At 65.9% G+C, this 26,427-nt stretch overlaps 1 protein-coding gene across 3 annotated transcripts in view; it reads left to right on the top strand.

Moving 5' to 3' along the window:
- LOC140396095 (protein-methionine sulfoxide oxidase mical3a-like) overlaps positions 1–26,427 on the top strand; it is a 1,213,674-nt gene that overhangs the window by 462,777 nt on the left and 724,470 nt on the right. For all 3 annotated transcript variants that reach the window (XM_072484207.1, XM_072484206.1, XM_072484208.1), the window contains one exon: positions 7,753–7,946. In XM_072484207.1, coding sequence (XP_072340308.1) covers positions 7,753–7,946 — 194 coding nt within the window. The remainder of the gene's footprint in view (positions 1–7,752; positions 7,947–26,427) is intronic.

Here is a 26,427-nt window from a genome sequence, read left to right as displayed (position 1 = left end):
GGGTGGGGCCTGCCCGGGAGTGTTGTCACTGTGGGGTGGGGCCTGCCCGGGAGTGTTGTCACTCGGTTGGGGCCTGCCCGGGAGTGTTGTCACTGGGGGTGGGGCCTGCCCGGGAGTGTTGTCACTCGGTTGGGGCCTGCCCGGGAGTGTTGACACTGGGGGTGGGGCCTATCTGGGAGTGTTGACACTGGGGATGGGGCCTGCCCGGGAGTGTTGACACTGGGGGGTGGGGCATGCCCGGGAGTGTTGTCACTGGGGGTGGGGCCTGCCCGAGAGTGTTGACACTGGGGGGTGGGGCCTGCCCGGGAGTGTTGACACTGGGGGGTGGGGCCTGCCCGGGAGTGTTGTCTCTGGGGTGGGGCCTGCCCGGGAGTGCTGACACTGGGGGGTGGGGCCTGCCCGGGAATGTTGACACTGGGGGCTGCGGCCTGCCCGGGAGTGTTGTCTCTGGGGTGGGGCCTGCCCGGGAGTGTTGTCTCTGGGGTGGGGCCTGCCCGGGAGTGTTGTCTCTGGGGTGGGGCCTGCCCGGGAATGTTGACACTGGGGGCTGCGGCCTGCCCGGGAGTGTTGACACTGGCGTGGGGCCTGCCCGGGAGTGTTGACACTGGGGGTGGGGTCTGCCTGGCAGTGTTGTCACTGGGGGTGGGGCCTGTCCGGGAGTGTTGACACTGGGGGTGGGGCCTGCCCGGGAGTGTTGACACTGGCGTGGGGCCTGCCTGGGAGTGTTGACACTGGGGGATGGGGCCTGCCCGGGTGTGTTGACACTGGGGGTGGGGCCTGCCCGGGTGTGTTGACACTGGGGGTGGGGCCTGCCCGGGAGTGTTGACACTGGGGGTGGGGCCTGTCCGGGAGTGTTGACACTGGGGGTGGGGCCTGTCCGGGAGTGTTGACACTGGGGGTGGGGCCTGCCCGGGAGTGTTGACACTGGCGTGGGGCCTGCCTGGGAGTGTTGACACTGGGGGCTGCGGCCTGCCCGGGAGTGTTGTCACTGGGGGATGGGGCCTGCCCGGGTGTGTTGACACTGGGGTTGGGGCCTGCCCGGGAGTGTTGACACTGGGGGGTGGGGCCTGCCCGGGAGTGATGACACTGGGGGTGGGGCCTGCCCGGGAGTGTTGACACTGGGGGTGGGTCCTGCCCGGGAGTGTTGTCACTGGGGGTGGGGCCTGCCCGGGAGTGTTGACACTGGGGGCTGCGGCCTGCCCGGGAGTGTTGACACTGGGGGTGGGGCCTGCCCGGGTGTGTTGACACTGGTGGTGGGGCCTGTCCGGGAGTGTTGTCACTGGGGGTGGGGCCTGCCCGGGAGTGTTGACACTGGTGGTGGGGCCTGTCCGGGAGTGTTGTCACTGTGGGGTGGGGCCTGCCCGGGAGTGTTGTCACTGTGGGGTGGGGCCTGCCCGGGAGTGTTGTCACTGGGGGTGGGGCCTGCCCGGGAGTGTTGTCACTCGGTTGGGGCCTGCCCGGGAGTGTTGACACTGGGGGTGGGGCCTGCCCGGGAGTGTTGACACTGGGGGGTGGGGCCTGCCCGGGAGTGCTGACACTGGGGGTGGGACCTGCCCGGGAGTGTTGTCACTGGGGGTGGGGCCTGCCCGAGAGTGTTGACACTGGGGGGTGGGGCCTGCCCGGGAGTGTTGTCACTGTGGGGTGGGGCCTGCCCGGGAGTGTTGACACTGGGGGTGGGTCCTGCCCGGGAGTGTTGTCACTGGGGGTGGGGCCTGCCCGGGAGTGTTGACACTGGGGGCTGCGGCCTGCCCGGGAGTGTTGACACTGGGTGGTGGGGCCTGCCCAGGAGTGTTGACACTGGGGGTGGGGCCTGCCCGGGAGTGTTGACACTGGGGGTGGGGCCTGCCCGGGTGTGTTGACACTGGTGGTGGGGCCTGTCCGGGAGTGTTGTCACTGGGGGTGGGGCCTGCCCGGGAGTGTTGACACTGGTGGTGGGGCCTGTCCGGGAGTGTTGTCACTGTGGGGTGGGGCCTGCCCGGGAGTGTTGTCACTGTGGGGTGGGGCCTGCCCGGGAGTGTTGTCACTGGGGGTGGGGCCTGCCCGGGAGTGTTGTCACTCGGTTGGGGCCTGCCCGGGAGTGTTGACACTGGGGGTGGGGCCTGCCCGGGAGTGTTGACACTGGGGGGTGGGGCATGCCCGGGAGTGTTGTCACTGGGGGTGGGGCCTGCCCGAGAGTGTTGACACTGGGGGGTGGGGCCTGCCCGGGAGTGTTGTCACTGTGGGGTGGGGCCTGCCCGGGAGTGTTGTCACTGTGGGGTGGGGCCTGCCCGGGAGTGTTGTCACTGGGGGTGGGGCCTGCCCGGGAGTGTTGTCACTGTGGTGTGGGGCCTGCCCGGGAGTGTTGTCACTCGGTTGGGGCCTGCCCGGGAGTGTTGTCACTGGGGGTGGGGCCTGCCCGGGAGTGTTGTCACTGGGGGTGGGGCCTGCCCGGGAGTGTTGACACTGGGGGTGGGGCCTGCCCGGGAGTGTTGTCACTGGGGGTGGGGCCTGCCCGGGAGTGTTGTCACTCGGTTGGGGCCTGCCCGGGAGTGTTGACACTGGGGGTGGGGCCTATCTGGGAGTGTTGACACTGGGGATGGGGCCTGCCCGGGAGTGTTGACACTGGGGGGTGGGGCATGCCCGGGAGTGTTGTCACTGGGGGTGGGGCCTGCCCGAGAGTGTTGACACTGGGGGGTGGGGCCTGCCCGGGAGTGTTGACACTGGTGGGTGGGGCCTGCCCGGGAGTGTTGTCTCTGGGGTGGGGCCTGCCCGGGAGTGCTGACACTGGGGGGTGGGGCCTGCCCGGGAATGTTGACACTGGGGGCTGCGGCCTGCCCGGGAGTGTTGTCTCTGGGGTGGGGCCTGCCCGGGAGTGTTGTCTCTGGGGTGGGGCCTGCCCGGGAGTGTTGTCTCTGGGGTGGGGCCTGCCCGGGAATGTTGACACTGGGGGCTGCGGCCTGCCCGGGAGTGTTGACACTGGCGTGGGGCCTGCCCGGGAGTGTTGACACTGGGGGTGGGGTCTGCCTGGCAGTGTTGTCACTGGGGGTGGGGCCTGTCCGGGAGTGTTGACACTGGGGGTGGGGCCTGCCCGGGAGTGTTGACACTGGCGTGGGGCCTGCCTGGGAGTGTTGACACTGGGGGATGGGGCCTGCCCGGGTGTGTTGACACTGGGGGTGGGGCCTGCCCGGGTGTGTTGACACTGGGGGTGGGGCCTGCCCGGGAGTGTTGACACTGGGGGTGGGGCCTGTCCGGGAGTGTTGACACTGGGGGTGGGGCCTGTCCGGGAGTGTTGACACTGGGGTTGGGGCCTGCCCGGGAGTGTTGACACTGGCGTGGGGCCTGCCTGGGAGTGTTGACACTGGGGGCTGCGGCCTGCCCGGGAGTGTTGTCACTGGGGGATGGGGCCTGCCCGGGTGTGTTGACACTGGGGTTGGGGCCTGCCCGGGAGTGTTGACACTGGGGGGTGGGGCCTGCCCGGGAGTGATGACACTGGGGGTGGGGCCTGCCCGGGAGTGTTGACACTGGGGGTGGGTCCTGCCCGGGAGTGTTGTCACTGGGGGTGGGGCCTGCCCGGGAGTGTTGACACTGGGGGCTGCGGCCTGCCCGGGAGTGTTGACACTGGGTGGTGGGGCCTGCCCAGGAGTGTTGACACTGGGTTGGGGCCTGCCCGGGAGTGTTGACACTGGGGGGTGGGGCCTGCCCGGGAGTGTTGACACTGGGGAGTGGGGCCTGTCCGGGAGTGTTGACACTGGGGGTGGGGCCTGTCCGGGAGTGTTGTCACTCGGTTGGGGCCTGCCCGGGAGTGTTGACACTGGGGGGTGGGGTCTGCCCGGGAGTGTTGTCACTGGGGGTGGGGCCTGCCCGGGAGTGTTGACACTGGGGGTGGGGCCTGCCCGGGAGTGTTGTCTCTGGGGTGGGGCCTGCCCGGGAGTGTTGTCACTCGGGTGGGGCCTGTCCGGGAGTGTTGTCACTCGGTTGGGGCCTGCCCGGGAGTGTTGTCTCTGGGGTGGGGCCTGCCCGGGAGTGTTGTCACTCGGGTGGGGCCTGTCCGGGAGTGTTGTCACTCGGCTGGGGCCTGCCCGGGAGTGTTGTCACTGGGAGTGGGGCCTGTCCGGGAGTGTTGTCACTGGGGTTGGGGCCTGCCCGGGAGTGTTGTCACTGGGGAGTGGGGCCTGTCCGGGAGTATTGTCACTGGGGTTGGGGCCTGCCCGGGAGTGTTGTCACTGGGGAGTGGGGCCTGTCCGGGAGTGTTGTCACTGGGGGTGGGGCCTGTCTGGGAGTGTTGTCACTCGGTTGGGGCCTGCCCGGGAGTGTTGTCACTGTGGGGTGGGGCCTGCCTGGGAGTGTTGTCACTGGGGGTGGGTCCTGCCCGGGAGTGTTGTCACTGTGGGGTGGGGCCTGCCCGGGAGTGTTGTCACTGGGGGTGGGGCCTGCCCGGGAGTGTTGTCACTGGGGGGTGGGGCCTGCCCGGGAGTGTTGTCACTTGGGGTGGGGCCTGCCCGGGAGTGTTGTCACTTGGGGTGGGGCCTGCCCGGGAGTGTTGTCACTGGGGGTGGAGCCTGCCCTGGAGAGTTGTCACTGGGGGTGGGGCCTGCCCGGGAGTGTTGACACTGGGGGTGGGGCCTGCCCGGGAGTGTTGTCACTGGGGGTGGGGCCTGTCCGGGAGTGTTGTCACTGGGGGTGGGGCCTGTCTGGGAGTGTTGTCACTGGGGGGTGGGGCCTGCCCGGGAGTGTTGACACTGGGGGTGGGGCCTGTCTGGGAGTGTTGTCACTCGGTTGGGGCCTGCCCGGGAGTGTTGTCACTGGGGGTGGGGCCTGTCCGGGAGTGTTGTCACTGGGGGGTGGGGCCTGCCCGGGAGTGTTGACACTGGGGGGTGTGGCCTGCCCAGGAGTGTTGTCACTCAGTTGGGGCCTGCCCGGGAGTGTTGTCACTGGGGTTGGGGCCTGCCCGGGAGTGTTGTCACTGGGGGGTGGGGCCTGCCCGGGAGTGTTGACACTCGGTTGGGGCCTGCCCGGGAGTGTTGTCACTGGGGGGTGGGGCCTGCCCGGGAGTGTTGTCTCTGGGGTGGGGCCTTCCCGGGAGTGTTGTCTCTGGGGGTGGGGCCTGCCCGGGAGTGTTGTCTCTGGGGTGGGGCCTGTCCGGGAGTGTTGTCACTGGGGGGTGGGGCCTGCCCGGGAGTGTTGTCTCTGGGGTGGGGCCTGCCCGGGAGTGTTGTCACTGGGGGGTGGGGCCTGCCCGGGAGTGTTGTCTCTGGGGTGGGGCCTGTCCGGGAGTGTTGTCACTGGGGGGTGGGGCCTGCCCGGGAGTGTTGTCTCTGGGGTGGGGCCTGCCCGGGAGTGTTGTCTCTGGGGGTGGGGCCTGCCCGGGAGTGTTGACACTGGGGGTGGGGCCTGCCCGGGAGTGTTGACACTGGGGGGTGGGGCCTGCCCGGGAGTGTTGACACTGGGGGGTGGGGCCTGCCCGGGAGTGTTGTCTCTGGGGTGGGGCCTGCCCGGGAGTGTTGTCTCTGGGGTGGGGCCTGCCCGGGAGTGTTGTCACTCGGGTGGGGCCTGTCCGGGAGTGTTGTCTCTGGGGGTGGGGCCTGCCCGGGAGTGTTGTCTCTGGGGGTGGGGCCTGCCCGGGAGTCTTGACACTGGGGGGTGGGGCCTGCCCGGGAGTGTTGTCTCTGGGGTGGGGCCTGCCCGGGAGTGTTGACACTGGGGGTGGGGCCTTTCCGGGAGTGTTGACACTGGAGGCAGGGCCTGCCCGGGTGTGTTGACACTGGAGGCAGGGCCTGCCCGGGAGTGAGAGACATGGAGGCAGGAACCTGCCCGGGTGTGAGAGACCTGGAAGTGGGACCTGCCCCGGTGTGAGAGACCTGGAGGTGGGACCTGCCCGGCAGTGACAGACATGGAGGCGGGGACTGCCCGGGAGTGAGAGACCTGAAGGTGGGGTCTGGCTCCGGGGGTGTAGACACTGGGGGTGGGGCCTGCCCGGGAGTGTTGACACTGGGGGTGGGGCCTGCCCAGGAGTGTTGTCACTGGGGGTGGGGCCTGTCTGGGAGTGTTGTCACTGGGGGTGGGGCCTGCCCGGGAGTGTTGTCACTGGGGGTGGGGCCTGCCCGGGAGTGTTGACACTGGGTTGGGGCCTGCCCGAGAGTGTTGTCACTTGGGGTGGGGCCTGCCCGGGAGTGTTGTCACTTGGGGTGGGGCCTGCCCGGGAGTGTTGTCACTGGGGGTGGAGCCTGCCCTGGAGAGTTGTCACTGGGGGTGGGGCCTGTCTGGGAGTGTTGACACTGGGGGTGGGGCCTGCCTGGGAGTGTTGTCACTGGTGGTGGGGCCTTCCCGGGAGTGTTGACACTGGGGGTGGGGCCTGTCCGGGAGTGTTGTCACTGGGGGTGGGGCCTGTCCGGGAGTGTTGTCACTGGGGGTGGGGCCTGTCCGGGAGTGGTGACACTGGCGTGGGGCCTGCCCGGGAGTGTTGACACTGGGGGTGGGGCCTGCCCGGGAGTGTTGACACTGAGGGGTGGGGCCTGCCTGGGAGTGTTGTCACTGGGGGTGGGGCCTGCCCGGGAGTGTTGTCACTGGGGGTGGGGCCTGCCCGGGAGTGTTGACACTGAGGGGTGGGGCCTGCCTGGGAGTGTTGTCACTGGGGGTGGGGCCTGCCCGGGAGTGTTGTCACTGGGGGTGGGCCCTGCCCGGGAGTGTTGACACTGGGGGTGGGGCCTGCCCGGGAGTGTTGTCACTGGGGGTGGGGCCTGCCCGGGAGTGTTGTCACTCGGTTGGGGCCTGTCCGGGAGTGTTGTCACTCGGTTGGGGCCTGCCCGGGAGTGTTGACACTGGGGGTGGGGCCTATCTGGGAGTGTTGACACTGGGGGGCGGGGCCTGCCCGGGAGTGTTGTCACTGGGGGTGGGGCCTGCCCGGGAGTGTTGACACTGGGGATGGGGCCTGCCCGGGAGTGTTGTCACTCGGTTGGGGCCTGCCCGGGAGTGTTGTCACTCGGGTGGGGCCTGCCCGGGAGTGTTGACACTGGGGGGTGGGGCCTGCCCGGGAGTGTTGACACTGGGGGGTGGGGCCTGCCCGGGAGTGTTGACACTGGGGGGTGGGGCCTGCCCGGGAGTGTTGACACTGGGGGTGGGGCCTTTCCGGGAGTGTTGACACTGGGGGTGGGGCCTGCCCGGGAGTGTTGACACTGGGGGTGGGGCCTGCCCGGGAGTGTTGTCTCTGGGGTGGGGCCTGCCCGGGAGTGTTGACACTGGGGGTGGGGCCTTTCCGGGAGTGTTGACACTGGGGGTGGGGCCTGCCCGGGAGTGTTGACACTGGGGGTGGGGCCTTTCCGGGAGTGTTGACACTGGGGGTGGGGCCTGCCCGGGAGTGTTGACACTGGGGGTGGGGCCTGCCCGGGAGTGTTGTCTCTGGGGTGGGGCCTGCCCGGGAGTGTTGACACTGGGGGTGGGGCCTTTCCGGGAGTGTTGACACTGGGGGTGGGGCCTGCCCGGGAGTGTTGACACTGGGGGTGGGGCCTGCCCGGGAGTGTTGTCACTGGGGGTGGGGCCTGCCCGGGAGTGTTGACACTGGGGGGTGGGGCCTGCCCGGGAGTGTTGACACTTGGGGTGGGGCCTGCCCGGGAGTGTTGTCTCTGGGGTGGGGCCTGCCCGGGAGTGTTGTCTCTGGGGTGGGGCCTGCCCGGGAGTGTTGACACTGACATTTGATGGTTTAAATGGGAGCTGGTTGGTTTTGTACTGATATTGTTGGCTGTGTTTATTGAATGTTATTTTCCTGTCCCCTTGCAGAGACTTTGATCAGCTAAATGAGAAGGACGTGGAGAGCAATAACCAGATGGCATTCGATGTTGCCGAGCGGGAGTTTGGAATATCCCCCATAATGACGGGGAAGGAAATGGCAGCAGTGGGCGAACCAGACAAGCTGAGCATGGTCATGTACCTGTCGCAGTTCTATGAAATGCTGAAGGACACAGCCCCTGAGGGTGAGCAGCGATGGTGAACGCAGCGAGGGTGAAGGCAGCGAGGGTGAAGGCAGCGAGGGTGAAGGCAGCGAGGGTGAAGGCAGCGAGGGTGAAGGCAGCGAGGGTGAAGGCAGCGAGGGTGAAAGCAGGGAGGGTGAAGGCAGGGAGGGTGAAGGCAGCGGCAGTGAAGGCAGCGGCAGTGAAGGCAGCGAGGGTGAAAGCAGCGAGGGTGAAGGCAGCGAGGATGAAGGCAGCGAGGATGAAGGCAGCGAGGGTGAAGGCAGCGAGGGTGAAGGCAGGGAGGGTGAAGGCAGGGAGGGTGAAGGCAGCGGCAGTGAAGGCAGCAAGGGTGAAGGCAGCGAGGGTGAAGGCAGCGAGGATGAAGGCAGCGAGGGTGAAGGCAGCGAGGGTGAAGGCAGGGAGGGTGAAGGCAGGGAGGGTGAAGGCAGGGAGGGTGAAGGCAGCGAGGGTGAAGGCAGCGAGGGTGAAGGCAGGGAGGGTGAAGGCCGGGAGGGTGAAGGCCGGGAGGGTGAAGGCAGGGAGGGTGAAGGCAGCGAGGGTGAAGGCAGCGAGGGTGAAGGCAGGGAGGGTGAAGGCAGCGAGGGTGAAGGCAGGGAGGGTGAAGGCAGCGAGGATGAAGGCAGCGAGGATGAAGGCAGCGAGTGTGAAAGCAGCGAGTGTGAAGGCAGCGAGGGTGAAGGCAGCGAGGGTGAAGGCAGCGAGGGTGAAGGCAGGGAGGGTGAAGGCAGGGAGCGTGAAAGCAGCGGCGGTGAAGGCAGCGGCGGTGATGGCAGCGAGGGTGAAGGAATCGGCGGTGAAGGCAGCGAGGGTGAAGGCAGCGGTGGTGAAGGCAGCGACGGTGACGGCAGCGAGGGTGAAGGCAGGGAGGGTGAAGGCAGGGAGGGTGAAGGCAGGGAGGGTGAAGGCAGCGAAGGTGAAAGCAGCGAGGGTGAAGGCAGGGAGGGTGAAGGCAGCGAGGGTGAAGGCAGCGAGGGTGAAGGCAGGGAGGGTGAAAGCAGCGAGGGTGAAGGCAGCGAGGGTGAAGGCAGCGAGGGTGAAGGCAGCGAGGGTGAAGGCAGGGAGGGTGAAGGCAGGGAGGGTGAAGGCAGGGAGGGTGAAGGCAGGGAGGGTTAAGGCAGGGAGGGTTAAGGCAGGGAGGGTGAAGGCAGGGAGGGTGAAGGCAGCGAGGGTGAAGGCAGCGAGGGTGACGGCAGCGAGGGTGAAGGCAGCGAGGATGAAGGCAGGGAGGGTTAAGGCAGGGAGGGTGAAGGCAGCGGTGGTGAAGGCAGCGAGGGTGACGGCAGCGAGTGTGAAGGCAGGGAGGGTGAAGGCAGCGAGGGTGAAGGCAGCGAGGGTGACGGCAGCGAGTGTGAAGGCAGCGAGTGTGAAGGCAGGGAGGGTGAAGGCAGCAAGGGTGAAGGCAGCGGCGGTGAAGGCAGCGAGGGTGAAGGCAGCGAGGGTGAAGGCAGCGGCGGTGAAGGCAGCGAGGGTGAAGGCAGCGGCGGTGAAGGCAGCGAGGGTGAAGGCAGCGAGGGTGAAGGCAGCGGCGGTGAAGGCAGCGAGGGTGAAGGCAGCGAGGGTGAAGGCAGCGAGGGTGTAGGCAGCGAGGGTGAAGGCAGCGGCGGTGAAGGCAGCGAGGGTGAAGGCAGCGAGGGTGAAGGCAGCGGCGGTGAAGGCAGCGAGGGTGAAGGCAGCGAGGGTGAAGGCTGCGAGGGTGAAGGCAGCGAGGGTGTAGGCAGCGAGGGTGAAGGCAGCGGCGGTGAAGGCAGCGAGGGTGACGGCAGCGGCGGTGACGGTAGCGAGGGTGAAGGCGGCGAGGGTGAAGGCGACGAGGGTGAAGGCAGCGAGGGTGAAGGCAGGGAGGGTGAAGGCAGCGGCGGTGAAGGCAGCGGCGGTGACGGTAGCGAGGGTGAAGGCGGCGAGGGTGAAGGCAACGAGGGTGAAGGCAGCGAGGGTGAAGGCAGCGAGGGTGAAGGCAGCGAGGGTGAAGGCAGCGAGGGTGAAGGCAGCGGCGGTGACGGTAGCGAGGGTGAAGGCGGCGAGGGTGAAGGCGGCGAGGGTGATGGCAGCGAGGGTGAAGGCAACGAGGGTGAAGGCAGCGAGGGTGAAGGCAGCGGTGGTGAAGGCAGCGAGGGTGAAGGCAGTGAGGGTGAAGGCAGCGAGGGTGACGGCATCGAGGGTGAAGGCAGCGGCGGTGAAGGCAGCGAGGGTGAAGGCAGCGAGGGTGAAGGCAGCGAGGGTGAAGGCAGCGACTGTGACGGCACTGCTGAGTTCTGTACAGCTGCAACATGACCTCGCGACTCCGGAACTCAATCCCTCTACCAATAAAGGCCAACACTCCATAGGCCTTCTTCACAACCCTATCAACCTGGGTGGCAACTTTCAGGGATCTATGTACATGGACACCTAGATCCCTCTGCTCATCCACACTTTCAAGAACTTTACCATTAGCCAAATATTCCGCATTCCTGTTATTCCTTCCAAAGTGAATCACCTCACACTTCTCTACATTAAACTCCATTTGCCACCTCTCAGCCCAGCTCTGCAGCTTATCTATATCCCTCTGTAACCTGCTACATCCTTCCACACTATCGACAACACCACCGACTTTAGTATCGTCTGCAAATTTACTCACCCACCCTTCTGCGCCTTCCTCTAGGTCATTGATAAAAATGACAAACAGCAACGGCCCCAGAACAGATCCTTGTGGTACTCCACTTGTGACTGTACTCCATTCTGAACATATCCCATCAACCACCACCTTTCAGCTAGCCAATTTCTGATCCACATCTCTAAATCACCCTCAATCCGCAGCCTCCGTATTTTTTGCAATAGCCTACCGTGGGGAACCTTATCAAACGCTTTGCTGAAATCCATATACACCACATCAACTGCTCTACCCTCGTCTACCTGTTCAGTCACCTTCTCAAAGAACTCAATAAGGTTTGTGAGGCATGACCTACCCTTCACAAAACCATGCTGACTATCCCTGATCATATTATTCCTATCTAGATGATTATAAATCTTGTCTCTTATAATCCCCTCCAAGACTTTACCCACTACAGACGTGAGGCTCACCGGTCTATAGTTGCCGGGGTTGTCTCTGCTCCCCTTTTTGAACAAAGGGACCACATTTGCTGTCCTCCAGTCCTCTGCCACTATTCCTGTAGCCAATGATGACATAAAAATCAAAGCCAAAGGTCCAGCAATCTCTTCCCTGGCCTCCCAGAGAATCCTAGGATAAATCCCATCAGGTCCCGGGGACTTATCTATTTTCAGCCTGTCCAGAATTGCCAACACCTCTTCCCTACGTACCTCAATGCCATCTATTCTATTAGCCTGGGGCTCAGCATTCTCCTCCACAACATTATCTTTTTCCTGAGTGAATACTGACGAAAAATATTCATTTAGTATCTCGCCTATCCCTTCAGACTCCACACACAATTTCCCATCCCTGTCCTTGACTGGTCCTACTCTTTCCCTAGTCATTCGCTTATTCCTGACATACCTATAGAAAGCTTTTGGGTTTTCCTTGATCCTTCCTGCCAAATACTTCTCATGTCCCCTCCTTGCTCGTCTTAGCTCTCTCTTTAGATCCTTCCTCGCTACCTTGTAACTATCCATCGCCCCAACCGAAACTTCACACTTCATCTTCACATAGGCCTCCTTCTTCCTCTTAACAAGAGATTCCACTTCCTTCGCGTTCCCTCGCTCGACGCCTTCCTCCCTGTCTGACCGGTACATACTTATCAAGAACACGCAGTAGCTGATCCTTGAACAAGCCCCACTTATCCAGTGTGCCCAACACTTGCAGCCTACTTCTCCACCTTATCCCCCCAAGTCACGTCTAATGGCATCATAATTGCCCTTCCCCCAGCTATAACTCTTGCCCTGCGGTGTATACTTATCCCTTTCCATCATTAACGTAAACGTCACCGAATTGTGGTCACTGTCCCCAAAGTGCTCTCCTACCTCCAAATCCAACACCTGGCCTGGTTCATTACCCAAAACCAAATCCAACGTGGCCTCGCCTCTTGTTGGCCTGTCAACATATTGTTTCAGGAAACCCTCCTGCACACACTGTACAAAAAACGACCCATCTATTGTACTCGAACTATATCTTTTCCAGTCAATATTTGGAAAGTTAAAGTCTCCCATAATAACTACCCTGTTACTTTCGCTCATATCCAGAATCATCTTCGCCATCCTTTCATCTACATCCCCAGAACTATTAGGAGGCCTATAAAAAACTCCCAACAGGGTGACCTCTCCTTTCCTGTTTCTAACTTCAGCCCATACTACCTCGGAAGAAGAGTCCCCATCTAGCATCCTCTCCGCCACCGTAATACTGCTCTTGACTAGCAGCGCCACACCTCCCCCTCTTTTGCCTTCTTCTCTGAGCTTACTAAAACACCTAAACCCCGGAACCTGCAACATCCATTCCTGTCCCTGCTCTATCCATGTCTCCGAAATGGCCACAACATCGAAGTCCCAGGTACCAACCCATGCTGCCAGTTCCCCTACCTTGTTTCGTATACTCCTGGCATTGAAGTAGACACACTTCAAACCACCTACCTGAACAGTGGCCCCCTCCTGCGACGTCAAATCTGTGCTCCTGACCTCTATACTCTCATTCTCCCTTACCCTAAAACTACAATCCAGGTTCCCATGCCCCTGCTGCATTAGTTTAAACCCCCCCAAAGAGCACTAACAAATCTCCGCCCCTGAATATTTGTGCCCCTCAGGTTCAGATGTAGACCATCCTGTCTGTAGAGGTCCCACCTTCCCCAGAAAGAGCCCCAGTTATCCAAAAATCTGAATCCCTCCCGCCTGCACCATCCCTGTAGCCACGTGTTTAAATGCTCTCTCTCCCTATTCCTCATCTCACTATCACGTGGCACGGGCAACAACCCAGAGATAACAACTCTGTTTGTTCTAGTTCTGAGCTTCCATCCTAGCTCCCTGAAAGCCTGCCTGACATCCTTGTCCCCTTTCCTACCTGTGTCGTTAGTGCCAATGTGGACCACGACTTGGGGCTGCTCCCCCTCCCCCTAAGGACCCGGAAAACACGATCCGAGACATCACGTACCCTTGCACCTGGGCGGCAACATACCAAACGCGAGTCTCTCACGCTCCCACAAAATCTCCTATCTGTGCCCCTGACTATAGAGTCCCCAATTACTAATGCTCTGCTCCTCTCCCCCCTTCCCTTCTGAGCAACAGGGACAGACTCCGTGCCAGAGGCCCGTACCCCATGGCTTACCCCTGGTAAGTAGTCCCCCCCACAAGTATCCAAAGCGGTATACTTGTTTCTCAGGGGAACGACCGCAGGGGATCCCTGCACTGACTGCTTTTTCCCAGTCCCTCTTACAGTTACCCACCTATCTCCAATCTTTGGTGTAACTAATTCCCTGAAGCTGCTATCTATGACCCCTTCTGCCTCCCGAATGATCCGAAGTTCTTCCAACTCCAGCTCCAGTTCCCTAACTCGGTCTTGGAGGAGCTGGAGATGGCAGCACTTCCTGCAGGTAAAACCAGCAGGGACACTAACTGCATCCCTCACCTCAAACATCCTGCAGGAGGAACATTGCACTCCCTTCCCTGCCATTCCTCTAACCTTCTACCAAGATCTGGCTAACAACTAAATTAAATTTTTATAAAAAATAATAATAATATAATAAAATATGGTACTTACCTCAGACCAATGGGTTTTATTATTAGGTTAGAGGAGGAGGGCGGGTGGGAGACACTACACGTGTAGTGTCTCGGGTTTCCTCTCCACCAGAATTTATTGGTGAGGGTCTTCCCAGACGTCCGCGGGTCGACTTCCTGTTCCCGCCTAAAACACTAATTTAAAAAAAAAGAAGAAAAATTCTCAGCTCCTGCTGAAATTGACTAACCAGCCAGCTCCACTCCCGCCAAAATCGACTGGCCTGCCCCTGCAAAGACAAGTGCTTTTAAAGGTTGACTTACCTCCCAGCAACCACTTCCGCACTGCTCCCGCTGAAACTGACTCACCAGCTGTTCTCACGCCGAAATCTCACGGTGACCCAGTGCTCAGCACTGCTGCCTCACAGCGCCAGGGACCCGGGCGGCACGGTGACACAGTTCCCAGCACTGCTGCCTCACAGTGCCAGGGGCCCGGGCGGCACGGTGACCCAGTGCTCAGCACTGCTGCCTCACAGTGCCAGGGACTCGGGCGGCACGGTGACACAGTGCTCAGCACTGCTGCCTCACAGCGCCAGGGACCCGGGCGGCACGGTGACACAGTGCTCAGCACTGCTGCCTCACAGCGCCAGGGACTCGGGCGGCACTGTGACACAGTGCTCAGCACTGCTGCCTCACAGTGCCAGGGACCCGGGCGGCACGGTGACACAGTGCTCAGCACTGCTGCCTCACAGCGCCAGGGACCCGGGCGGCACGGTGACACAGTGCTCAGCACTGCTGCCTCACAGCGCCAGGGACTCGGGCGGCACTGTGACACAGTGCTCAGCACTGCTGCCTCACAGTGCCAGGGGCCCGGGCGGCACGGTGACCCAGTGCTCAGCACTGCTGCCTCACAGCGCCAGGGACCCGGGTGGCACGGTGACACAGTGCTCAGCACTGCTGCCTCACAGTGCCAGGGACCCGGGCGGCACGGTGACCCAGTGCTCAGCACTGCTGCCTCACAGCGCCAGGGACCCGGGTGGCACGGTGACACAGTGCTCAGCACTGCTGCCTCACAGTGCCAGGGACCCGGGTGGCACGGTGACACAGTGCTCAGCACTGCTGCCTCACAGCGCCAGGGACCCGGGTGGCACGGTGACACAGTGCTCAGCACTGCTGCCTCACAGTGCCAGGGACCCGGGCGGCACGGTGACACAGTGCTCAGCACTGCTGCCTCACACTGCCAGGGACCCGGGCGGCACGGTGACCCAGTGCTCAGCACTGCTGCCTCACAGTGCCATGGACCCGGGCGGCACGGTGACCCAGTGCTCAGCACTGCTGCCTCACAGTGCCAGGGACCCGGGCGGCACAGTGACACAGTGCTCAGCACTGCTGCCTCACAGTGCCAGGGACCCGGGCGGCACAGTGACACAGTGCTCAGCACTGCTGCCTCACAGCGCCAGGGACCCGGGTGGCACGGAACACAGTGCTCAGCACTGCTGCCTCACAGCGCCAGGGACCCGGGCGGCACGGTGACACAGTGCTCAGCACTGCTGCCTCACAGTGCCCGGGACCCGGGCGGCACGGTGACACAGTGCTCAGCACTGCTGCCTCACAGTGCCAGGGGCCCGGGCGGCACGGTGACACAGTCTCAGCACTGCTGCCTCACAGTGCCAGGGGCCCGGGCGGCACGGTGACACAGTGCTCAGCACTGCTGCCTCACAGTGCCAGGGACCCGGGCGGCACGGTGACACAGTGCTCAGCACTGCTGCCTCACAGTGCCAGGGACCCGGGCGGCACAGTGACACAGTGCTCAGCACTGCTGCCTCACAGCGCCAGGGACCCGGGCGGCACGGTGACACAGTGCTCAGCACTGCTGCCTCACAGTGCCAGGGGCCCGGGCGGCACGGTGACCCAGTGCTCAGCACTGCTGCCTCACAGTGCCAGGGGCCCGGGCGGCACGGTGACACAGTCTCAGCACTGCTGCCTCACAGCGCCAGGGGCCCGGGCGCCACTGTGACACAGTGCTCAGCACTGCTGCCTCACAGTGCCAGGGACCCGGGCGGCACGGAGACACAGTCTCAGCACTGCTGCCTCACAGTGCCAGGGGCCCGGGCGGCACGGTGACACAGTCTCAGCACTGCTGCCTCACAGTGCCAGGGACCCGGGCGGCACGGTGACACAGTCTCAGCACTGCTGCCTCACAGTGCCAGGGACCCGGGCGGCACGGTGACCCAGTGCTCAGCACTGCTGCCTCACAGTGCCAGGGACCCGGGCGGCACGGTGACCCAGTGCTCAGCACTGCTGCCTCACAGTGCCAGGGACCCGGGTGGCACGGTGACCCAGTGCTCAGCACTGCTGCCTCACAGTGCCAGGGACTCGGGCGGGACGGTGACCCAGTGCTCAGCACTGCTGCCTCACAGCGCCAGGGACCCGGGCGGCACGGTGACACAGTCTCAGCACTGCTGCCTCACAGCGCCAGGGACCCGGGCGGCACGGTGACACAGTGCTCAGCACTGCTGCCTCACAGTGCCAGGGACCCGGGCGGCACGGTGACACAGTGGTTAGCACTGCTGCCTCACAGTGCCAGGGACCCAGGCGACACAGTGACACCGTGCTCAGCACTGCTGCCTCACAGTGCCAGGGACCCGGGCGGCACGGTGACACAGTGCTCAGCACTGCTGCCTCACAGCGCCAGGGACCCGGGCGGCACGGTGACACAGTGCTCAGCACTGCTGCCTCACAGCGCCAGGGACCCGGGCGGCACGGTGACACAGTGCCCAGCACTGCTGCCTCACAGTGCCAGGGGCCCGGGCGGCACGGTGACACAGTGCTCAGCACTGCTGCCTCACAGCGCCAGGGACCCGGGCGGCACGGTGACACAGTGCCCAGCACTGCTGCCTCACAGTGCCAGGGACCCGGGCGGCACGGTGACACAGTCTCAGCACTGCTGCGTCAGCACCAGGGGCCCGGGCGGCACGGTGACACAGTGCTCAGCACTGCTGCCTCACAGCGCCAGGGACCCGGGCGGCACGGTGACACAGTGCTCAGCACTGCTGCCTCACAGTGCCAGGGACCCGGGCGGCACGGTGACACAGTGCTCAGCACTGCTGCGTCACAGTGCCAGGGACCCGGGCGGCACGGTGACACAGTGCTCAGCACTGCTGCCTCACAGCGCCAGGGACCCGGGCGGCACGGTGACACAGTGCTCAGCACTGCTGCCTCACAGCGCCAGGGACCCGGGCGGCACGGTGACACAGTGCTGAGCACTGCTGCCTCACAGTGCCAGGGGCCCGGCCGGCACGGTGACACAGTGCTCAGCACTGCTGCCTCACAGTGCCAGGGACCCGGGCGGCACGGTGACACAGTCTCAGCACTGCTGCCTCACAGCGCCAGGGACCCGGGCGGCACGGTGACCCAGTGCTCAGCACTGCTGCCTCACAGCGCCAGGGACCCGGGCGGCACGGTGACCCAGTGCTCAGCACTGCTGCCTCACAGTGCCAGTGACCAGGGCGGCACGGTGACACAGTGCTCAGCACTGCTGCCTCACAGCGCCAGGGACCCGGGCGGCACGGTGACCCAGTGCTCAGCACTGCTGCCTCACAGTGCCAGTGACCCGGGCGGCACGGTGACACAGTGCTCAGCACTGCTGCCTCACAGCGCCAGGGACCCGGGCGGCACGGTGACACAGTGCTCAGCACTGCTGCCTCACAGTGCCAGGGACCCGGGCGGCACGGTGACACAGTGCTCAGCACTGCTGCCTCACAGTGCCAGGAGCCCGGGCGGCACGGTGACACAGTGCTCAGCACTGCTGCCTCACAGTGCCAGGGACCCGGGCGGCACGGTGACACAGTGCTCAGCACTGCTGCCTCACAGTGCCAGGGACCCGGGCGGCACGGTGACACAGTGCTCAGCACTGCTGCCTCACAGCGCCAGGGGCCCGGGCGGCACGGTGACACAGTGCTCAGCACTGCTGCCTCACAGTGCCAGGGACCCAGGCGGCACGGTGACACAGTGCTCAGCACTGCTGCCTCACAGTGCCAGGAGCCCGGGCGGCACGGTGACACAGTGCTCAGCACTGCTGCCTCACAGCGCCAGGGACCCGGGCGGCACGGTGACCCAGTGCTCAGCACTGCTGCCTCACAGTGCCAGTGACCCGGGCGGCACGGTGACACAGTGCTCAGCACTGCTGCCTCACAGCGCCAGGGACCCGGGCGGCACGGTGACCCAGTGCTCAGCACTGCTGCCTCACAGTGCCAGTGACCCGGGCGGCACGGAGACACAGTGCTCAGCACCGCTGCCTCACAGTGCCAGGGACCCGGGCGGCACGGTGACACAGTGCTCAGCACTGCTGCCTCACAGCGCCAGGGGCCCGGGCGGCACGGTGACACAGTGCTCAGCACTGCTGCCTCACAGCGCCAGGGACCCGGGCGGCACGGTGACACAGTGCTCAGCACTGCTGCCTCACAGCGCCAGGGGCCCGGGAGGCACGGTGACCCAGTGCTCAGCACTGCTGCCTCACAGTGCCAGTGACCCGGGTGGCACGGTGACACAGTGCTCAGCACTGCTGCCTCACAGTGCCAGGAGCCCGGGCGGCACGGTGACACAGTGCTCAGCACTGCTGCCTCACAGTGCCAGGGACCCGGGCGGCACGGTGACACAGTGCCCAGCACTGCTGCCTCACAGTGCCAGGGGCCCGGGCGGCACGGTGACACAGTGCTCAGCACTGCTGCCTCACAGCGCCAGGGACCCGGGCGGCACGGTGACACAGTGCTCAGCACTGCTGCCTCACAGCGCCAGGGGCCCGGGCGGCACGGTGACACAGTCTCAGCACTGCTGCCTCACAGTGCCAGGGGCCCGGGCCGCACGGTGACACAGTGCTCAGCACTGCTGCCTCACAGTGCCAGGGACCCGGGCGGCACGGTGACACAGTGCTCAGCACTGCTGCCTCACAGTGCCAGGGGCCCGGGCGGCACAGTGACACAGTGCTCAGCACTGCTGCCTCACAGTGCCAGGGACCCGGGCGGCACGGTGACACAGTGCTCAGCACTGCTGCCTCACAGTGCCAGGGGCCCGGGCGGCACGGTGACCCAGTGCTCAGCACTGCTGCCTCACAGTGCCAGGGGCCCGGGCGGCACGGGGACACAGTCTCAGCACTGCTGCCTCACAGTGCCAGGGACCCGGGCGGCACAGTGACACAGTGCTCAGCACTGCTGCCTCACAGTGCCAGGGACCCGGGCGGCACGGTGACACAGTGCTCAGCACTGCTGCCTCACAGTGCCAGGGACCCGGGCGGCACGGTGACACAGTGCTCAGCACTGCTGCCTCACAGTGCCAGGGACCTGGGCGGCACAGTGACACAGTGCTCAGCACTGCTGCCTCACAGTGCCAGGGACCCGGGCCGCACGGTGACACAGTGCTCAGCACTGCTGCCTCACAGCGCCAGGGGCCCGGGCGGCACGGTGACACAGTGCTCAGCACTGCTGCCTCACAGCGCCAGGGACCCGGGCGGCACAGTGACACAGTGCTCAGCACTGCTGCCTCACAGTGCCAGGGACCCGGGCGGCACGGTGACACAGTGCTCAGCACTGCTGCCTCACAGCGCCAGGGGCCCGGGCGGCACGGTGACACAGTGCTCAGCACTGCTGCCTCACAGTGCCAGGGACCCGGGCCGCACGGTGACACAGTGCTCAGCACTGCTGCCTCACAGTGCCAGGGACCCGGGCGGCATGGTGACACAGTGCTCAGCACTGCTGCCTCACAGCGCCAGGGGCCCGGGCCGCACGGTGACACAGTGCTCAGCACTGCTGCCTCACAGTGCCAGGGATCCGGGCGGCATGGTGACACAGTGCTCAGCACTGCTGCCTCACAGTGCCAGGGACCCGGGCGGCACGGTGACACAGTGCTCAGCACTGCTGCCTCACAGCGCCAGGGACCCGGGCGGCACGGTGACACAGTGCCCAGCACTGCTGCCTCACAGCGCCAGGGACCCGGGCGGCACGGTGACACAGTGCCCAGCACTGCTGCCTCACAGTGCCAGGGACCCGGGCGGCACGGTGACACAGTGCCCAGCACTGCTGCCTCACAGTGCCAGGGACCCGGGCGGCACGGTGACACAGTGCTCAGCACTGCTGCCTCACAGCGCCAGGGACCCGGGCGGCACGGTGACACAGTGCTCAGCACTGCTGCCTCACAGCGCCAGGGACCCGGGCGGCACGGTGACACAGTGCCCAGCACTGCTGCCTCACAGTGCCAGGGACCCGGGCGGCACGGTGACACAGTGCTCAGCACTGCTGCCTCACAGCGCCAGGGACCCGGGCGGCACGGTGACACAGTGCTCAGCACTGCTGCCTCACAGCGCCAGGGACCCGGGCGGCACGGTGACACAGTGCTCAGCACTGCTGCCTCACAGCGCCAGTGACCCGGGCGGCACGGTGACACAGTGGTTAGCACTGCTGCCTCACAGTGCCAGGGACCCGGGCGGCACGGTGACACAGTCTCAGCACTGCTGCGTCAGCACCAGGGACCCGGGCGGCACGGTGACACAGTGCTCAGCACTGCTGCCTCACAGCGCCAGTGACCCGGGCGGCACGGTGACACAGTCTCAGCACTGCTGCCTCACAGTGCCAGGGACCCGGGTGGCACGGTGACACAGTGCTCAGCACTGCTGCCTCACAGCGCCAGTGACCCGGGCGGCACGGTGACACAGTGCTCAGCACTGCTGCCTCACAGCGCCAGTGACCCGGGCGGCACGGTGACACAGTGGTTAGCACTGCTGCCTCACAGCGCCAGTGACCCGGGCGGCACGGTGACACAGTGCTCAGCACTGCTGCCTCACAGCGCCAGTGACCCGGGCGGCACGGTGACACAGTGCTCAGCACTGCTGCCTCACAGCGCCAGGGACCCGGGCGGCACGGTGACCCAGTGCTCAGCACTGCTGCGTCACAGTGCCAGGGACCCGGGCGGCACGGTGACCCAGTGCTCAGCACTGCTGCCTCACAGTGCCAGGGACCCGGGCGGCACGGTGACACAGTGCTCAGCACTGCTGCCTCACAGTGCCAGGGACCCGGGCGGCACGGTGACCCAGTGCTCAGCACTGCTGCCTCACAGTGCCAGGAGCCCGGGCGGCACGGTGACACAGTGCTCAGCAATGCTGCCTCACAGTGCCAGGGGCCCGGGCGGCACGGTGACACAGTGCTCAGCACTGCTGCCTCACAGTGCCAGGGACCCGGGCGGCACGGAGACACAGTCTCAGCACTGCTGCCTCACAGCGCCCGGGACCCGGGCGACACAGTGACACAGTCTCAGCACTGCTGCCTCACAGTGCCAGGGGCCCGGGCGGCACGGTGACACAGTGCTCAGCACTGCTGCCTCACAGCGCCAGGGACCCGGGCGGCACGGTGACACAGTGCTCAGCACTGCTGTCTCACAGTGCCAGGGGCCCGGGCGGCACGGTGACACAGTCTCAGCACTGCTGCCTCACAGTGCCAGGGACCCGGGCGGCACGGTGACACAGTCTCAGCACTGCTGCCTCACAGTGCCAGGGGCCCGGGCGGCACGGTGACACAGAGCTGAGCACTGCTGCCTCACAGTGCCAGGGACCCGGGCGGCACGGTGACACAGTGCTGAGCACTGCTGCCTCACAGTGCCAGGGGCCCGGGCGGCACGGTGACACAGTGCTGAGCACTGCTGCCTCACAGTGCCAGGGGCCCGGGCGGCACGGTGACACAGTGCTCAGCACTGCTGCCTCACAGCGCCAGGGGCCGGGGCGGCACGGTGACACAGTGCTCAGCACTGCTGCCTCACAGTGCCAGGGACACGGGCGGCACGGTGACACAGTCTCAGCACTGCTGCCTCACAGTGCCAGGGGCCCGGGCGGCACGGTGACACAGTGCTCAGCACTGCTGCCTCACAGTGCCAGTGACCCGGGCGGCACGGTGACACAGTGCTCAGCACTGCTGCCTCACAGCGCCAGGGACCCGGGCTTGACGGTGACACAGTGCTGAGCACTGCTGCCTCACAGTGCCAGGGACCCGGGCGGGACGGTGACACAGTGCTGAGCACTGCTGCCTCACAGTGCCAGGGGCCCGGGCGGCACGGTGACACAGTGTTCAGCACTGCTGCCTCACAGTGCCAGGGACCCGGGCGGGACGGTGACACAGTGCTGAGCACTGCTGCCTCACAGTGCCAGGGACCCGGGCGGCACGGTGACCCAGTGCTCAGCACTGCTGCCTCACAGCGCCAGGGACCCGGGCGGCACGGTGACACAGTGCTCAGCACTGCTGCCTCACAGCGCCAGGGACCCGGGCGGCACGGTGACACAGTGCTGAGCACTGCTGCCTCACAGTGCCAGGGACCCGGGCGGCACGGTGACACAGTGCTCAGCACTGCTGCCTCACAGTGCCAGGGACACGGGCGGCACGGTGACACAGTGCTGAGCACTGCTGCCTCACAGTGCCAGGGACCCGGGCGGGACGGTGACACAGTGCTGAGCACTGCTGCCTCACAGTGCCAGGGGCCCGGGCGGCACGGTGACACAGTGCTGAGCACTGCTGCCTCACAGCGCCAGGGACCCGGGCGGGACGGTGACACAGTGCTGAGCACTGCTGCCTCACAGTGCCAGGGACCCGGGCGGCACGGTGACACAGTGCTCAGCACTGCTGCCTCACAGTGCCAGGGACCCGGGCGGCACGGTGACACAGTGCTGAGCACTGCTGCCTCACAGCGCCAGGGACCCGGGCGGGACGGTGACACAGTGCTCAGCACTGCTGCCTCACAGCGCCAGGGACCCGGGCGGGACGGTGACACAGTGCTGAGCACTGCTGCCTCACAGTGCCAGGGACCCGGGCGGGACGGTGACACAGTGCTGAGCACTGCTGCCTCACAGTGCCAGGGGCCCGGGCGGCACGGTGACACAGTGCTCAGCACTGCTGCCTCACAGTGCCAGGGACCCGGGCGGCACGGTGACACAGTGTTCAGCACTGCTGCCTCACAGCGCCAGGGACCCGGGCGGCACGGTGACACAGTGCTGAGCACTGCTGCCTCACAGTGCCAGGGATCCGGGCGGCACGGTGACACAGTGCTCAGCACTGCTGCCTCACAGTGCCAGGGACCCGGGCGGCACGGTGACACAGTGCTCAGCACTGCTGCCTCACAGCGCCAGGGACCCGGGCGGCACGGTGACACAGTGCTCAGCACTGCTGCCTCACAGTGCCAGGGGCCCGGGCGGCACGGTGACACAGTGCTCAGCACTGCTGCCTCACAGTGCCAGGGACCCGGGCGGCACGGTGACACAGTGCTGAGCACTGCTGCCTCACAGCGCCAGGGACCCGGTCGGCACGGTGACACAGTGCTGAGCACTGCTGCCTCACAGCGCCAGGGACCCGGTCGGCACGGTGACACAGTGCTGAGCACTGCTGCCTCACAGCGCCAGGGACCCGGGCGGCACGGTGACACAGTGCTGAGCACTGCTGCCTCACAGTGCCAGGGACCCGGGCGGCACGGTGACACAGTGCTGAGCACTGCTGCCTCACAGCGCCAGGGACCCGGGCGGCACGGTGACACAGTGCTCAGCACTGCTGCCTCACAGTGCCAGGGACCCGGGCGGCACGGTGACACAGTGCTCAGCACTGCTGCCTCACAGTGCCAGGGACCCGGGCGGCATGGTGACACAGTGCTCAGCACTGCTGCCTCACAGTGCCAGGGACCCGGGCGGCACGGTGACACAGTCTCAGCACTGCTGCCTCACAGTGCCAGGTGCCCGGGCGGCACGGTGACACAGTCTCAGCACTGCTGCCTCACAGCGCCAGGGACCCGGGCGGCACGGTGACACAGTGCTCAGCACTGCTGCCTCACAGTGCCAGGGACCCGGGCGGCACGGTGACACAGTGGTGAGCACTGCTGCCTCACAGTGCCAGGGACACGGGTGGCACGGTGACACAGTGCTCAGCACTGCTGCCTCACAGTGCCAGGGACCCGGGCGGCACGGTGACACAGTGGTGAGCACTGCTGCCTCACAGCGCCAGGGGCCCGGGCGGCACGGTGACATAGTGCTGAGCACTGCTGCCTCACAGTGCCAGGGACCCGGGCGGCACGGTGACACAGTCTCAGCACTGCTGCCTCACAGCGCCAGGGACCCGGGCGGCACGGTGACACAGTGCTCAGCACTGCTGCCTCACAGCACCAGGGGCCCGGGCGGCACGGTGACACAGTGCTCAGCACTGCTGCCTCACAGTGCCAGGGACCCGGGCGGCACGGTGACACAGTGCTCAGCACTGCTGCCTCACAGTGCCAGGGACCCGGGCGGCACGGTGACACAGTGCTCAGCACTGCTGCCTCACAGTGCCAGGGACCCGGGCGGCACGGTGACCCAGTGCTCAGCACTGCTGCCTCACAGTGCCAGGGACTCGGGCGGCACGGTGACACAGTGCTCAGCACTGCTGCCTCACAGCGCCAGGGACCCGGGCGGCACGGTGACACAGTGCCCAGCACTGCTGCCTCACAGCGCCAGGGACCCGGGCGGCACGGTGACACAGTGCCCAGCACTGCTGCCTCACAGTGCCAGGGACCCGGGCGGCACGGTGACACAGTCTCAGCACTGCTGCCTCACAGTGCCAGGGACCCGGGCGGGACGGTGACCCAGTGCTCAGCACTGCTGCCTCACAGTGCCAGGGACCCGGGCGGCACGGTGACACAGTGCTCAGCACTGCTGCCTCACAGTGCCAGGGACCCGGGCGGCACGGTGACACAGTGCTGAGCACTGCTGCCTCACAGTGCCAGGGACCCGGGCGGCACGGTGACACAGTCTCAGCACTGCTGCCTCACAGCGCCAGGGACCCGGGCGGCACGGTGACACAGTGCTCAGCACTGCTGCCTCACAGCACCAGGGGCCCGGGCGGCACGGTGACACAGTGCTCAGCACTGCTGCCTCAGTGCCAGGGACCCGGGCGGCACGGTGACACAGTGCTCAGCACTGCTGCCTCACAGTGCCAGGGACCCGGGCGGCACGGTGACACAGTGCTCAGCACTGCTGCCTCACAGTGCCAGGGACCCGGGCGGCACGGTGACCCAGTGCTCAGCACTGCTGCCTCACAGTGCCAGGGACTCGGGCGGCACGGTGACACAGTGCTCAGCACTGCTGCCTCACAGCGCCAGGGACCCGGGCGGCACGGTGACACAGTGCCCAGCACTGCTGCCTCACAGCGCCAGGGACCCGGGCGGCACGGTGACACAGTCTCAGCACTGCTGCCTCACAGTGCCAGGGACCCGGGCGGCACGGTGACACAGTCTCAGCACTGCTGCCTCACAGTGCCAGGGACCCGGGCGGCACGGTGACACAGTCTCAGCACTGCTGCCTCACAGTGCCAGGGACCCGGGCGGCACGGTGACACAGTGGTGAGCACTGCTGCCTCACAGTGCCAGGGACCCGGGCGGCACGGTGACACAGTGCTCAGCACTGCTGCCTCACAGTGCCAGGGACCCGGGCGGCACGGTGACACAGTCTCAGCACTGCTGCCTCACAGTGCCAGGGGCCCGGGCGGCACGGTGACACAGTCTCAGCACTGCTGCCTCACAGTGCCAGGCACCCGGGCGGCACGGTGACCCAGTGCTCAGCACTGCTGCCTCACAGTGCCCGGGACCCGGGCGGCACGGTGACACAGTGCTCAGCACTGCTGCCTCACAGCGCCAGGGACCCGGGCGGCACGGTGACCCAGTGCTCAGCACTGCTGCCTCACAGCGCCAGGGGCCCGGGCCGCACGGTGACACAGTGCTCAGCACTGCTGCCTCACAGTGCCAGGCACCCGGGCGGCACGGTGACACAGTGGTCAGCACTGCTGCCTCACAGCGCCAGGGACCCGGGCGGCACGGTGACACAGTGCTCAGCACTGCTGCCTCACAGCGCCAGGGACCCGGGCGGCACGGTGACCCAGTGCTCAGCACTGCTGCCTCACAGTGCCCGGGACCCGGGCGGCACGGTGACACAGTGCTCAGCACTGCTGCCTCACAGCGCCAGGGACCCGGGCGGCACGGTGACACAGTGCTCAGCACTGCTGCCTCACAGCGCCAGGGACCCGGGCGGCACGGTGACACAGTCTCAGCACTGCTGCCTCACAGTGCCAGGGACCCGGGCGGCACGGTGACACAGTCTCAGCACTGCTGCCTCACAGCGCCAGGGACCCGGGCGGCACGGTGACACAGTGCTCAGCACTGCTGCCTCACAGCGCCAGGGACCCGGGCGGCACGGTGACACAGTGCTCAGCACTGCTGCCTCACAGCGCCAGGGACCCGGGCGGCACGGTGACACAGTGCTCAGCACTGCTGCCTCACAGTGCCAGGGGCCCGGGCGGCACGGTGACACAGTGCTCAGCACTGCTGCCTCACAGCGCCAGGGACCCGGGCGGCACGGTGACACAGTGCTCAGCACTGCTGCCTCACAGCGCCAGGGACCCGGGCGGCACGGTGACACAGTCTCAGCACTGCTGCCTCACAGTGCCAGGGACCCGGGCGGCACGGTGACACAGTCTCAGCACTGCTGCCTCACAGCGCCAGGGACCCGGGCGGCACGGTGACACAGTGCTCAGCACTGCTGCCTCACAGCGCCAGGGACCCGGGCGGCACGGTGACACAGTGCTCAGCACTGCTGCCTCACAGCGCCAGGGGCCCGGGCGGCACGGTGACACAGTGCTCAGCAGTGCTGCCTCACAGTGCCAGGGACCCGGGCGGCACGGTGACACAGTGGTTAGCACTGCTGCCTCACAGCGCCAGGGACCCGGGCGGCACGGTGACACAGTGGTTAGCACTGCTGCCTCACAGTGCCAGGGACCCGGGCGGCACGGTGACCCAGTGCTCAGCACTG

The sequence above is a fragment of the Scyliorhinus torazame genome, chromosome 19, assembly GCF_047496885.1.
Source record: "Scyliorhinus torazame isolate Kashiwa2021f chromosome 19, sScyTor2.1, whole genome shotgun sequence".
Classification (NCBI taxonomy): domain Eukaryota; kingdom Metazoa; phylum Chordata; class Chondrichthyes; order Carcharhiniformes; family Scyliorhinidae; genus Scyliorhinus; species Scyliorhinus torazame.
The sequence above is the reverse complement of the archived record's forward strand: the minus strand, read 5'-3'. Positions and strand labels throughout refer to the sequence as shown.